Source organism: Scomber japonicus, chromosome 18 (genome assembly GCF_027409825.1).
Source record: "Scomber japonicus isolate fScoJap1 chromosome 18, fScoJap1.pri, whole genome shotgun sequence".
NCBI classification, from domain to species: domain Eukaryota; kingdom Metazoa; phylum Chordata; class Actinopteri; order Scombriformes; family Scombridae; genus Scomber; species Scomber japonicus.
This window is the reverse complement of record NC_070595.1, coordinates 8,997,382-9,013,605: the sequence shown is the minus strand read 5'-3', so window position 1 is coordinate 9,013,605 and position 16,224 is coordinate 8,997,382. Positions and strand designations below refer to the sequence as shown.

The 16,224-nt window shown below is 37.6% G+C and overlaps 1 protein-coding gene across 1 annotated transcript; it reads left to right on the top strand.

The window, feature by feature from the left end:
* Window positions 1-893: 893 nt before the first annotated feature.
* zgc:171844 (uncharacterized protein LOC100151763 homolog) lies at window positions 894-9,126 on the top strand. Its single transcript, XM_053338662.1, has 6 exons — window positions 894-972; window positions 4,090-4,210; window positions 6,952-7,025; window positions 7,300-7,414; window positions 7,914-7,984; window positions 9,008-9,126. Exons 1-6 carry the CDS (start codon window positions 894-896, stop codon window positions 9,124-9,126), a joined length of 579 nt encoding a protein of 192 aa, XP_053194637.1.
* The last annotated feature ends 7,098 nt before the right edge of the window (window positions 9,127-16,224 follow it).

Here is a 16,224-nt window from a genome sequence, read left to right as displayed (position 1 = left end):
GTCTGGCCCCTGTAGGAGCTCAGCTGCATAAAATCAAGTCATCCCCAATATGTCGTTAAAAGCTAAACTCAGGCGTGATGTGAAACTCATGATGAAAGACAGCCTTGATTCTCCCGTGGAGAGTGCTGCTGTAGTGGTTAGAGCGCAGCAGACCATTAAAATGGCAGATGTGTGTCATTTCAATCATTCTGTCCGTGATGTTGTTTGTTAAGCATATGGGGGAAGAGACTGAATAAATGTCCACAATGATTGATTTCTGAATTTCATGTGCACTTTCTTGCTTTTCTTTCAATCTGCACTCAGATGTTCAAAAAGTGCTTCATGTTTTTTCTCTTTGTGTAACCACTGTTGATATGATTTGTGCTCACATTTTATCTGCACACATTTTTTTCTACACTCAACATTCTCCACATTCACAAACTACAATTCTTATACAGAGTGTTTTCCAGGTTCACAGATTACAGACTTAATCTCACTAAAGTCAGCTTCACAAACTCAAAATCTTGTATCCACTGATTTGATCCCAGACATTTCAGCCATGAGAAGTCAGCAGTTTTCATGGATTCGTGTAGGATTTAATGGATTCAAGTGTAGTTTTCCACGTTTCTTACTTTCTGTAAGTAATCATCGGGCGTGTTATAACCTGTGTCAGCCAGCAGGTGGCGCCTCGGAGCGGTGGTCAGCTGCATCAGGTCCTTAGTACTGAGAATAAGATCCACCACTGTGGGTTTGATTCAGCATCTGCTGGCAGCTCTGCCTGCTCTCCCTCACATGTAACGACAATGCTGCATGGACTCTCAGTCAATACGTTGTAATATTTATTTTTAGGCAACAGTCAGTTTAAACTTGTTTTGTGCAGAGTGTCTGAAAGGGACAGTATTTTCTGAAGAAATATGGAAAAAGAGAGAAAATCCTCTAAACAATACGGTTCTTTGGAAAATACCCAAGTGGACGCAGCGACGGAGAAACCAGGTGAGTTTTGAGTGGCGTCCACTACAGATGTGTTGTGTATAAATTGAAGTGGATGCATGCTTAATAGTGTTACTGAATAACGTAGCACCAACTTTCAGCAGAGAGCAATAAGGCTGCAGGTCCCTGCAGATCTACACTGTCACCATGTAGAAGTCACCTGTCAGCAGGGCTGTAGTCAGGAGGATTATACACATCCCACTGGGGGGTTTAGACTTGTTGCCCCTAGTGTGTCCAATATGTTATGAAGTAAAGACTTTCTTCAATACAATCTATATGTAGCCTATTAGTGGCCTCTCACAGTGTCAGGGATGCAATTGCAATAATGGCATCATTTTAATTAATTTACTTTTCTTGCCTTATTTGAGTCAGAATAGGCAACCAGGTCTATCATTTCTAAATTATAGACCAGAAGAAGATTTCTGAGAATATTTGTTATTTGGTACAATCAGAGATAGTGTTCAATGGACTGATTAATTCAAATTAATTGCTAGATTCAAATATTTTAGTCACTGCACAGCAGGTCAGCTGAATATACAAAAGTGTGAAATGTGTCGAAAGGCAAGCAAAATTCTAGTAATAAATGAAAAAAAATTGAATATTTATTTAAAATTCAGTTTTTTTTTCTTAATATATTTCAATATACCTACCATTGGTGCCAGATAAATAATCCCCAGAAAACCACTAGGAAACTTTTCGGAACATTAAACCCATGGGTGTTAAAATCAAGTTACAAAATCCACGGGAAACATCAGGGTATAACTCACATACATATAGAGGGTGTATTGATCATTAATTTCTCCTGAGCTCATCTATATTAATGTATCCTATAAAAATATATACTTATCATTATTATTATTATTATTATTATTATATCTCTTTGTGACTCACTGTATTCATGTTATCCAAAAATATAACACTACATACAAAATATAACAGTACATTTTTAGGTTATTTTGGCCACTCAAACTCATTGCATGTCTGTCAATCTTTAAAATGAAAATGGACAAACATTCATGCAGATAGTTGAGAATATAAAAAGAAAATTTAAGAAATAACCTAGAGATGGTAGACACAGACAACAAAGTGTTAAACTGTCCCTGATACTGGCATCAGTTTAATGTTATTTAGAGACATCTTGAAGCACAAAGGGAATGACATCTAAAAACAACATGGTGTCACAGGATTGTCTCTAACACTTAATGGAGACACTTCTTATTTCTATTTTGTGAGATTTTATTTTTGGGATGCCTCAAGGCTCCATTCTTGATTCCCTGTTTATTAAACAAGCTTCTTCTCTATAATATCACATGAGCAATATTTAGTTACAAGAATACACATAAGCACAAATTAATTTTATTCAATTGTTTTCTGTTATACATCACACTGCTGGATGCCTTAAGGGTGTGACAGTATTACTATTATTATATTCTGTCAAAATGATACGCAGGCATTTAAAAAGTGAAACACCCAGCTAGTGAAAAACAGAATTATGTATTTACACAAACCTGATGTAGAATAAGTATATTAATAAGTGTCAGCATGATATTTAAAGCCAAGGACAAATTTGACAAATGTCTTAGAGCCTGTTGAAAGGTTTGGAGTGAATAATGCAAACAGGAACACATGTAGACTGTTTCAGCACTGCCAGAAATACCAAGTCAACCAGCGATAATTAATGGGTGTGTAGTAATACACATGTGGACAAATAAAGTTGTGGCATCACTAGACACTTGTGTGGGTTTGGCAGGTTGTGTGTTTGTGCAGCTCTGATATCTCCAGTGATTCACTTTGTATAATTGTAATGTCTTTTCATACAAGGTCAGGTAATTAAAAGCCAATCCGAGCTGCTGGATGACTCATCGCTCCTGGTGAGGAGTGGGAGGCTGCAGGGGGGAGGGGAGGAGGGGGGTTTGGCAGTGCAGTTATTCAGTGACGCTGAAATGCTCTAAGAATCATAGGAGGGGGAAGTATCCTCAGAGCTCAGATCTAATCATTGCAGGGTGGTGCATTTGATCCACAGTGTTAATGTGTAGAGCTGAACAAGGATCATCGGACTGATAAATTCTGAATTTCATTCATTTTGGGATTACCTGTAGATATTTAGGAAGTTTTCAAAATGTCAAGAGTCTCTTGAGAGCCTTGATAAACAACACAGGTGCTTTATTGAACATATTGAATGCAATAAATTAGTTTTCTATAGTTCTTTATGTGAAATACACTCACTCACTTTCTTCCTAACAGTTAGATGAGAGTATCAATACTACTTCAATCTTCTCATCTAACTCAAGAAATGAGAACTCCTGTAAAATATTGACCTATTGTATTCAATCATTATGCCACTGTGTAATACATACTAATGTCAGTTTTTTTCTGCCTATTATTGAAAATCTGTTCTTTAAGAGCAATTAACTGATATTTGACCAAAAAGTGTACAGAACCCTCCTGGGTGGTGGTGCTGCTACTGCTGCTGGTGGAACTGAGAGGCCAATAGATCCTTTTAACAGCAGACATTTTAACCTGTCGTTGCAGCACAAGCACAGGTGTTACTAATTTGATTAATGATGGTTCAGCTCCTTTAAATGGCCTGATATGTAATGCTAGTGAGCCAACATGCAAAATAAGAGGGCCTGGAACTGAACCATTTAATGTCGTTATAAAGGTTATTACTTAAACCTGGGCTTGTCCTGTGATTCAATGACCAAGTGTTTGTTGTTGTTCTGCAGTTCATTATGTTGAGATGGAGCTTATATTGATCCTGGTATCCTCCCTGCTCACATGCCATCACTGATCCCTTAATGGAAATGTATCTTTGCTCTCCTAAGGACTCCTGAGGATAACAGGTGTTTTATTTATTTGTTTGTGCAGTCGCCACATTCTGATAGAGTTACTATGGCATGTCACAGGCAACAGATTTAAACAGATGACAGCTGATATTACAAACGCTCTGCTATTGATAAAGTGACAGTTCTTGTAAAACAGCTGCAGGTCACATGACAGGAGGAACTGCCAGTCTCAACTTCATCTGAAATCACTCTACTGCACACTGTATGGGTTTCTTTACATTTAGCATTATAAATTTCCCATCATCAGACTCCAATGAATGTGTCTGTCTTTCAGCTGAAGATGTCATTTCGATGGCCGACTCCACAATTACAATCGGGGACATTGAAGGAGAGCTGTTCAAAATCGAGCGGATACGAGACATCCTCGTGCGGAGAGAATCAGAGCTGAGATACATGTAAGGTGTCCTTCTTCAAGATTTAAATGCATCTCAAAACACAACAAACAACATAACTACAGATCATATCAATTTTTTATTTTTTTTTTAAATGTTCCCAAATGGTGTTTTTGGAGGAGCTGGCTTTTTTTGAGAAGGGTTTTTTTCACATTCTGAGTGATGGCATTAGACCCCAAGGGGATAATACATGCTCCTCTTCTGTCATGTGATGTTCCACTGTTTGGTCCTCTGCACCCACACATACAGCAAAGCTCTGCTGTACAGGGATCTGAATGCGTAGAGATACTGTTAGCAGTCCCTCAGGAATATGAGAAGATGCGCCACAACTGTCAGACACCAAGACTGAGAGCAGCCATGTGCATGATGGCAAAAAGTGTGTGAAGAAAACATAAAAAGGAGTGCTATTTAAGGTCTTCTTGCACACACACACATACACACACATACATATCCACTGTTTTTTTTTTTCAGATCTAAAAAGATGCCCTTTTCTTCTTTCTCTCTCATCCTTGCTTTTAATTATTTCACTCTTTCTGTGAGGATGGAGGTGGGGGCGACCAGCACTGCATAATGTAGCGTGGTGATGAATCGGAGAAGTAGAGGATAATGACTTTTGCTTGGGGTATCGCTGCTCAAGCCTTCAAAATGACTAATCTAAGCCTCTACAATCAAATCAAAGTGTTGTGGTTCATGACAACATATAGCAGCTTATCTTTTATCTAGACGGTGAAAGGTGAGGCACAATCCCACCTGATCCCACCTGATCCAGCTGTGCATGTGTTGGTATGTATGATATGAACTCTGCAGCACAGACAGTAATTGCAGATATCATGGGGTGAGGGGCATTTGATAAAAGAACAAAACAACAAAACTCTACAATGTGGAAACTAATGACTCTTCCATTCCTGAGGTAGAATTTGAAATAGTAATTATAGTAATAATAATTACAGTCAGATCTGATTGGTTTGAAACTTTGGGAAATACGTTTATTTGCTTTGGTCAAAAGTTTGATGACTTTGAAGAGTTGGGCACGAAACACTTCAAAAACTCAATTCCAGACATGTTTGACAATACTTTTTAGAAATGATGGGAAATATTTGAGTTCATTTTTTTTCCACTGTTAAAAAATTATTAGTGTTTTTTTTTTTTTTCTACCACTGCTGTTGTAAGGATAAGGCTGGATGATATGGACAAAATCAAATATCGCAATATTTTTGACCAAATACCTTGATATCAGTATTGCAGCAGTATTGTAGGGATGGTTTCTGGTGCTTTCACTAAATATTTACACAATGAGAATTCTGGATAAATAATCATAAGTAATGTGGATATAAAGAATAAGTGGGTAAAAAGCAGCAAAAACAGTCTGTTGAGTTCAGAAAATGACATTATTTTACTATTACTATTACAATATATAAATCTAAGATGATGTCTATTCTCATATTATGATATAATATCAATATATTTACCAGCCCTACTTTGGTGATTGATGCAGCGCCATCCTTTAAGCTGATTATGACATGAACAAAACTTCTTTCATATTTTCACATTTGGAATAAACACTGCTGGGTGGGAGCATATGACTCATCCTGAAATCTAAACTGCTGAAGTACACTCAAGTGAAACACATTTTATTAAATCAACAGCTCAGAGTATCTATTTCTATCAGAGTCATTTTCCTCTTTTTTGCCATCACTGTAACAGCAGCTCCTCCACACACTTAAACACACACACACACACACAGACAAACACTCGTCTGACAGGCTCCTGATGTTTTGAAATCCGCATCAGAGTCAGACGGTGAAATGAGATCTGATACTGTCAGGTGTGATTCATTCACGGAGGGCAGCGTAGCGGCATTATTTCAGCTAATAAACTCAGGGATCTCACAGTCATCTGAGCCAAACATCTGAGTCCAGTGATGTTCTGTTTGATAAGCACATTCACACTGTCATTTCTAAAGGTACAAAGGAAATTAGTTTGTTACTATAATGCAAAGTACAGTCGACATTTTTACGCCTCTTGAAGAGACACTATCTTTATTTCCATTAATGTCTCTGTCTGTCCAGAACTTTCTTATCTGAAAGCCTTTTTGTGCTTTCCTTATTTAATAATGAGGTTATATTAATGACCACTTAATTGTAAGTTACTATGTCATTTTGACAGTGAGATGGGTAGAAAATCATGCCTTACTCTATGGCTGCTTGCAGGGAAAGCAGCTCCAGTCAAAGGGTTGTTTGTGTCATTGTGCTCATGACTGACAGCTACCAGTGTCAGTCTGTCAAACTGATGCCACTTAACATTCATCAGATTATGCTGCTGCTGCCTGGAGGGATTTCTTTGACAGTGGAACAACACGATCCTGGTAAAAAAAAAAATACACAGATGGAGATGCTGTAAATTTAATGTGAATGCTTTTGCTTCAAATACTCCTCAATACAAAAGCATAGGAAGTTTGATACTGTAGGTTATATTTATTGATGTTGTATGTTTTCCTTTGAAGTGCATCTTCTCTAGTCCTAATTATCCATAAAAATACTAAATAAGACAGTAGAAATATATTTTCCCCATTTTTCAGACACTGATGCGTGAGAAAAACATGTCACGTTCCAGAGAAAATCAGCTATATCAAGAAAAAAATGTATTCCTTCAGTAATATATCATTTTTACAGTAGAATAAGCTGATTTCCTGTGAAGTATCATGGTTTTAGAGGACTTTTCCCCCTTTGTTTCTTTGCATGTAGGATGGATGACATTCAGCTCTGCAAAGAAATCACAAAGCTTAAGAAAGAGCTGCAGAAACTTGTCTCAATTCCAGGTAAGATAAAAAGCAGTCACTGCCTTCCTTTGTGGTGTTTGTCACCAGCTGTTAAACCTGCACACATTTTGCAGACTTTTGGTTGGTATATATACTGTTTTTATTTGCTGTATTTTCATTGAAGAGACATATAAAGACCTTCCAACAGCAAAACACCACAGAATGTATATTGTGGCTATAGTAGTGACTGTTTTATGGTCCTAAAATGTAAGATTTATCATTTTAACACTCAGGGTTACATTTGAAGTCTTTTCATGTGATTTTTTTTGAACAGACAAAGACAAGTCCAAGGAGGACAGAGAGAGGGAAGAGGACGTGCTGCAGCAGATCAACAAGCTGGTGGAGACCAGAGACTTCCTCGTGGATGACGTGGAGTTTGAGAGGCTGAGGTGAGGTCATTAAATCAATTGATGGAAAATTACTTTGACTAAGTGGTATTATACTGACTCACAGGCCCCATGCGGACATTACAGTGCTGTGTGTTGATAAGACAATGGGTTTTCATTAAGACTAATTCTAAAGGCTTAAATCTACAGCTTTTAGCATGATGTTACACCCCTCACACTTTATTGATGCTTCACCTTTTGAGTCACTTTTCAGTACCTCTGCTGTCTGAATCAGCCATGTGACAGGATCAGCTGGACAAATGGCCTCGTCTCTTGTTATTATGAAGAAATTCACATTATTGACGTTTTGATTGTTCTCAGAAAAAGCTGCAGGGGATGTGAGAGGCCACCTTCCTTTATTATACATTGTGGACGTGAAAAATGAATGAAGAGACGTCGCACATCATGCACAGATGATTAAAATACTCTTCTGAGGACTAGTCACTGCTGTCTGCTGACATTTAACACATTTTTAAAAATAAGGAAATCTTCTACTTCTCAGGGAAAGAGAGGAAGACAGAGAAATGGCAGCCTTCTTAGAGTCCAGATTTCCAAAGACCTCGGCTATGAAAGGTGAGTCTAACCACGAGGCTGTCATTTGCAATAAACAGTCCAAGAAAACACTCATGACATTTATATTAGTATGTAAGAGGATGAAGACAGTTGGGACATGGAGCCGACTGCTTCTGGTTGTTCAGGTGTCATCCTTGAATTAGCTGTGTACTCCAACCAAAGGTCCTGATGATGAGTGAAGTTAAATGGTCATTTTTCAAGTCTATCTTAACACAATACTCACATAGAGGTTTATGAGTAACTGTAATTGTTCCTCTAGTCCATACTCGCCTTGAAGAGATTCCTACTGTAACTTACAGAGGGATATTTATTTAAGTTCATTGCAAATGACTATATTTTCTGCAGCTGAAACTTCAATATTTGACTTTAATATTGGCCAGATGTTAATAATAAAATGAATGATGACTGAATTCCATTTAGCCGCTTCAGTTTCAGGGTCCTGGTCTTGTTCATACCAGGGTTATTATATTTAACGGAAACTAAGACTAGCAATGAAAAAATAATTTAGTTAACTGAAATTAAAATAAAAACTACAATTAAAACAAAAACGAAAACTAAATAAAAACTACAATGAACAATGTAAAACTAACTAAAACTAAACTGAATTGCAGATAAATTCAGCTTCGATTACTTCCTGTCCTGCAGCAGCCGCTATGCTTCGTGGTTAAAGAATGAAATTAAAAAGGACTTGATGATAAACCATATTTGGTGTCACTCATTCTTTCATCCTTTTCATCTTCTACAAGTCAAGGCTTTCTCTTAATACCTGAAAAACTAAGACTAAGACTAAAGCTAAATAAAAACTGAAACTAGTCAATTCCCTCAAAATAAAAACTAAACTAAAACTACTAAATCACTTGTTGAACTAACTAAAACTAAACTGAAATAAAAAAAGCAAACTGAAAAACTAAATAAAAATAAAAACTAAAGAACATTTCAAAACTATAATAACCTTGGTTCATACTAGCTTGTGAACATGCTGTGATTAATAAGAGTTTACAGTTGCGTCTCCTTGTCAATCAGGTGCTTTGCAAGATCAAAAGGCGGCGTCCAAATCTCAGCAGATGTCAACTCCATTCATCACTAAAACTGGACTTACACTACTGAAAGACTGCTGCGGCTTCACCTGCTCCATCATGTAACACGCTGCCCAGACGAAAACTGGATTCTACCTGAAAATGTGTGTGTGTGTGTGTGTGTGTGTGTGTGTGTGTGTGTGTGTGTGTGTGTGTGTGTGTGTGTGTGTGTGTGTGTGTGCTCATCATGTAATGGATGTGTATTACTATACTTTATGTGATTTGCTACTGTGAAATACAGTGTTTGTATGTCTTGCAGTGGGGAAGCTAACTAGCGTGTTGATATACTAATGCTTCCTGTCACATTAAGGTAATTACATATTATAACAGCTGCTCTGGCACTACAATTATCCATTTGTGATGTATGAGACACAGTGAGTTTAGACATCCCTCAGAGAACAAACTATACTTGTTTATCTTCCTTTGCCACTTGCTGAGGGGAGATGATTATTATAATAACACTTTAGGGGTGCAACTAGTGATCATTTTGATTATTGATTAATCTGTTTTTTATTACTCAATCAACAATCATTTGATAAAGCTCATAAGCCCATTACCCCACATAATTAAACAATAATATAAACCTGCAAAAAGCAACAAATCACCACAGTTGAGAAAACAATTGGATCATTTTGATTAATAAGACTGTAAATGATTAATCCATCATCATTTGAATCTACACATCATTATTTAATATTTATATGAAGGATATCTAGAAATATTGCCAGTCTTGAGATGGGGTTTGTTTAAGAGTAGCCTTAAAATGTAGAAGAGATGATGCAGTATATTCAGGACACTTTGTGAAAAATGCAGAAATCCTTGTTGCATCCTGCTTTCCTGTTCCAAATATAGTACATGTGATTGAAATCATCTGCTAGCTGCTACTCAGTGATTCATCAGTCCACAACTTAAACCAAAGTCTTTGTGTGAGCTGCATGTAATTAGTACTATGCCTTATAGTGTGTTTTGTACAAAGCATTTTCACACATACAATGTTGTATAATTGTGTGTGACTGACTATGGAAATGATCATCTTTACACTGCAGTTATAATAAAGACTTTTAATGCTCTTCCTTTCTCAGTGCTTTTTGTCTTTAACTAATAACAGGCACACAGTACATTGTAGTACCTTGCAGTGCAATTAGTTTTGCAAGAATTCTCTCTCTCTCTCACACACACACACACACACACGTTTGTTTTTATATCCTAGTGAGGACCCTCATTGGCATAATGCATTCCCCAGCCCCTTAACCTAACCTTAACCATCATAACTAAATGTCTAAACCCAACCATTAGCCTAAACTGAACTCAAACCCAATTCTAACATGAAATTTAAAACCAAGTCTTAACACTCAAGTTGCCCTTTGAAGTTTTGAGGACTGGCCTAAATGTCCCCACAATGCTGGTTTTCAACTGGGTTCTTTCATAGATAGAAATACATGCACGCACACACGCACGCACACACACACACACACACACACACACACACACACACACATACACACACACACTTCAGAGACATCTGAGTGTTATGAATAAAATGCAATGCCCACCATTTCTGTGCAACGCTGACAGAATGCTTGTAACTCTCACATTTCCCAGCTGATGTTGGTCTTGTGCTCTCTGTAGCTGAGATTATCCTCCAGGTGTACACACTGTTTTTATTGTCAATTAGAAACATTTAAATGACTCATTTTCAAGTTCATTATTTTCAAATTATAATTACTTATTTTCAAGTTCATTTTCATGTTCAAAGAGGTTGTTTTTCCTCACCTTTTTTTTCTCTGACCTTCTTAGTCAGAATGTCAACTTGGCTGCAGATGACGTACATGCAGCATTACTGTGGTGGAGAGGCTGTTTTTTTTTTCAAATTAGAGATGTTTTCTTCCAGCTGATCCACAAAATTAGTCTCCAGGGAGCTTTCTTCCAAGGCTTTCAGAAACCTCTACAATAAAAGTGGAACAATTAAAATTCTATTGACCAGATGCTTTATTTGAACTTGTAGGACTTAAAAAACAGTTAAACTTCATTTCCTGTAAGCTCTACGGCCACATCAGGTGGTCTTTTACTTCCAATTTAATGCTTAACTACAGTATGTCTCAGCTTGTCACCAGAAATGAAAGGAAGCCATGACTTAGCCTTGTGCTACCATCTTGTGTGTTACTGCCATGACAACGGAAGGAGCTGGTGGAGTGTATGTGTGTGTGTGTGTGTGTGTGTGTGTGTGTGTGTGTGTGTGTGTGTGTGTGGTGATGATGGTGCTGAGGAGAGGGGAGTCATAATTGTTCAGTGTGGTGAGGAGAAAACCAGATGGTTTCAGCTCTACATAAGTCACCTCAGCTGCCATCTTCCACCTCTCACAATATTTCACACACACACACGCACACGCACACACACATACACACTGCAGTCACAGATGACTCATACAGTGGACGTAGATGTGTTTGGCATCCAATAGCAAGACCACTATCTTTCCATAGTCATATAAATGTTCCTGATGGAGTATTTTGTCTGAAGAATACTACATAGAATACTGCATTTTAATAGAAAATATGCACATGTGACGAAGCTAAATTTAGTGCATGTTTTTAGCTTCTTTCAATATTAAATATAAAACACTTTTATTTCATCACAAAAAAGACATTTAGTTATACTTATAGTCTTTTCATAAATTCTGTTTAATGGAGCACTGACAGATCATATATATGTAGATGAGTGTACACGCTGTGCTGCTGCCTTTCACTATAAAGAAAGCCCACACTGCTTTTACCCAAGACTCTTTTCCTTCAATAATGTGGTCTGTTTTGTGGTTTCATTCTCATGGCAGCTGATAAAGGCCGTCACAGTTGGTTTGAGATTAACAGACCTGTGCACAGGCTAGCAACACTCTGCACTGTATTTAATTTGCAGGCTGAGAAGACTAATCAGGGGGCTACATAGTGTGAATATAGACAAGTTACTGCCAACCCACTCTAATTGGAGGCTTGTGAAAAAGCTGCTTGTTCTTGTATGCAGCGTTGGCTGAGACATTAAATGGTCCCTGGAAAGGTGATATCATGCCTCGCCAGTTTTCTCTCTTTCTTTTTTTTTTAATAGCTTTGACTCTACATTTCCTCTGAAAAGTTTTAATAAATCCAGACTCAGTTTTGAAGCAGACCAATCAAATGATGGTATTTTCTGTGTATGTAAGGCTGCATAGACCTCTGGCAGTTTATGTTTTGTCCCCCCCCCACCCCTGGCAATTGCCTCTGACATTTACTCCGGGGATATTAAATGAGAGATCTTTTTGTGTGTACATGTCAGCTACTGAGAGTTGTGAAAGGGAAGAAAATAGAGTGATAAAAGGTTGACACGGATGGGAGGAAGTGAGGGATGGCAATGAAGCAGAAAGGTGGCGGAGAGGAAATCTGCAAGGTGTCTATAGCGGTTTTCACAAGTGTTGTTTTATACAGCAATTTCAAACTCACACTCTCTTACATTAATGTCTTTCAAATGGCCATCATTGACTTTTTGGGGACTTATTAGGTAGTTGCAGTGAGAAATTGGATCAATATTAATGATTCAATGAGAAGGTTCCTCAGAAAAAAACCCAAACTCAAATTATAAAATAAAATATTATATTGAAAACATATATGAGTAGTATCAACATGTCTTCCAGCCTCTCACAGCAAAGGGCTCGGGCCAAATTGGTTCATTCATTTTCTGCAGAAGAAAGAATAGGATTTGTCAGACAGTGACATGCTTCTGAATAGTAAGATATCCATTTATGTCCTGAGTTGATGTTGGTATTAAATTGACAGTGATGTCTGAGACATTTCAACAGCACAAAATTTACATCTGCCTATGTTGTGCATTGGATACTAAGAATACTTTTATTGATACCCCTGAAAAGATGATAATAGCAAAATAATAATATGAATACCTGTTTGACTTCGACTATAAACATGATAATATCTTAAATTTCTTATTATATTTTTCTTTTAATTTTACAGTGTCAGATTTTCATATTAAATGTCTCAAATAATGAAGTAAATGTACACAAAAAGCACTGGCTACAGACTGCTCTGAAGACTTGGTTTCTGATAGTTTTTTCTACTTTCAGCCCAAACTGACATCAGCCCGTGACAGATTTCTATATATGGTCATCTCCTCCATACACAGTGCACCAGTTTACTCTTCTGCCCCACTAAAAATATGGCGTTTTCCCATTGGTTTGGGTTAGCCACAATGAGCCATGATTCCATTACACAGTAGGTCAAACATCACGAGTGCCTTTCCCCCCAATATACTTGCTTCCTTCATTGGTTGTGTTGGTTAGGTTTAGGCATGGGGATTGAGATGGTTGGTCAAGTGAGGTTTGACTGAGAACCATTAGCAACAATAGTCCAAGTTCTCTCTGTGAGTTAAGACTTATTATGGACACTATTAACACTTGTACTAAAATAACCAGGAATGCACTCCTCTAAATAATAATAGTAATTAATGCCAGGCATCTGTAATAATATCCACATCACACTACTACAGTAGCATAGCAACCTTTGAGGTAAGACAGACAAGGCACAGTGGTTGCAACCATGCTGCAGGACTACCTCACAGTACATGTAACTTTTATACGTAATAAATATTAAAATAATAATAAAGATACATGAATATGCAACCATTTCTCAATAGATGATGAAAGAAATGTAACTGCAGGTGAACTGGACACCTGACTCACCCTCATTTGTGCAGGAAGACGGAACAATGAACTCTGGTCAGATAGCACTTTGCGTAAAACCTCACATGTAATAAAAATTAAAAATGTTCTTGAAGGAAATGATGCCATCTGTGCCACCACCTGCATTTGGACTCTTTTATGATCTCCCCACATAAGCCACATATGGTTTTGTGTAATGGGCAGGACTGTATCATCTCTGCCAGTGTAAACAGAGGAGTGGGTTGTGCATCAGCAGTGAGAGTAACAACTATAATCTCTGTTGTTTACTGTGCTGTGAGTCACTGTGTCTGAGTCACTCACATCATGGGCATGATCAAACACAACAAATACTGTGCCCTCTGTCAGAGAAAGTTACATTTGTGTGAGTAAACAAATGGAAATGTCTTGTATTTTTCACTAACTCATCTTTGTGTTTTCTTGCTGTAATAGATGGTCTGGAAGTTTATTATTTCTGAGTGGCATGGAAATAAACACTCAGAGGTCTGTAAGTGTATAGTTTATCTATGCTGTGGTATTACCTGCCTCCACGGTTACTACGTAGTAATTTGATGGATGGACAAATGGATTTGGAAATATACAGCATATAAGCACGAGAAGGAAATTATGAATGTCTTAAAATTAGATTTTCTTAAAGGGACCCTCTTCAAGGACCTCAAATTCAGAACTCACTCAAAGGCCTCTCATGTGACATGGTCCCAATCATTAAAACAGTTAACTGGAAGTATAAGCCTGGAGTTCAGGCATTTTCACCTGATGTGGTCAAATGTGAAATCCAACAGTGCACCCATGTGGCAGAGAACCACACGCACCAAAATATGATCGATACGGACTCTCCTTTGACCTATTCCATCTGTTCAATTTCATTCTGTCTTTTTTCTTTGTCAATAACACCACACACAACTCAGAATCAGTATGGATAATGGCCAAAAAAATGTATGTTTTCTGTCCAGCACAGCAGTTCATTCTTGACTTAACAAGCAGCAGCTGACAAAACAACAGAACTGTAGGTGTCCAAACCTTTCATCACTCTAAGATTATTTTTTGCTTTAATTTGACAGTTGAAAATATAGAGAGACAGGCCACAAAGTTATGTGGTATGTGATTTAAGGACTCCATAATGAGCACTTTTAGGACTTCTTGTCCATGTAGTCTTACAAGCTCAGCTTGATATTGTGCTGTAAAGCCCCAGAACCAGCAAGAAGGCCTTGAGCTGCATGTGGTTATTTTGTCAACAGAAAGATAAAGAATGAACATTCAAGCTGAATACATGGTGATACATGGTGGTACAAGTCCTCAAAGTGCTCAGAATAGTGGATTAAAGTAATGGAATAATGCTTGAACATCTACAGTTCAATGACACCTGAGAAAACTCTATGTACTGATGAAGATGGTGCTATAGTCAAAGACTCTAAACAAGCAAGTAAGTGGACCTTGAGTTGATGTTTTCCTTTAACAGTATATGGAAATATACTTCCAGTGTTAAATAGGCACACCATAGATTTTACACATGAAGTTCAGTGTGTTCAGCCTGTGAGAGCAGTTATACAGTTATATAACATCATCAATGGCTGTGGAGGAGCTTTCAAAAGCAAAAATAAATACTGTAACCTGATACCATCAGGGTTAATTAGCTTAGATGAAAGACACTATAGAGTCACCATATGGGATTATGGCGTCCAGCATTTTTGGAGCAACTGACCCATATATACAGTTAGGATATCGCCACCTCTGCTGCAAGATTTTCTGTGGCCCTGTTGTTTTGTTTCAAACATATCTATATACATTATACATGGCCTACATACTTATAAGAAATACATTCAGGGGTCAGAGATGTGATTCCTTTCACTTTTTACATAATATTAGGAACACTTTTCAATATAATACACTCCAGTACATCACCATCACCACCCACTATGACCTCAATAATGAATATAGTATAAAGTAGAATTTATGACAGAGCTTTTGTATTGGATTGCATCAGATTGCACAAGTCTACGTAATAAAATGGCCGGTGTATTTGTTGAAATATCCTCCTACAACGTGCAACACTGGTGCAATATGGTTTTATAAGCTGTGGTGGTTTTCATAGATGTCATTGGTCTAATTGTGAATGGTATCCATGTATTGGGAGATACATGTTGTGTGATTTAATGAGCCCAAGCATCATAGATACTGTATGTGTCCTCCTCAGTCTTCATAGCAACAGATGACACTCCCCCCTTTGCTAGGCTCCCCTTGCTCCATCATCCGGGAATGTTGCAGTTAGACCTATTACTATTATTATCAAAATAGGCTATCTAATATAAGGATAGAAAAGAGCAGTTTTCATTGTTGAATGCAGACATAAAACATGCCTGTAAGTGGCGCAGTTATGATCATTATTACACCGGCCATCTGATAACTGCATGCTGCTTTCCCTTTAAAGTATGACGCAGTTCAACTAGTGC

What these genes read in the sequence shown, in the direction of transcription:
- zgc:171844 (XM_053338662.1), top strand. Translation starts at nt 894, where the DNA reads ATGGAAAAAGAGAGAAAATCCTCTAAACAATACGGTTCTTTGGAAAAT. An exon ending in CGCAGCGACGGAGAAACCAG is followed by an intron (nt 973 to 4,089) that starts GTGAGTTTTGAG and finishes TCTGTCTTTCAG; the next exon opens with CTGAAGATGTCATTTCGATG. An exon ending in GAAACTTGTCTCAATTCCAG is followed by an intron (nt 7,026 to 7,299) that starts GTAAGATAAAAA and finishes TTTTTTGAACAG; the next exon opens with ACAAAGACAAGTCCAAGGAG.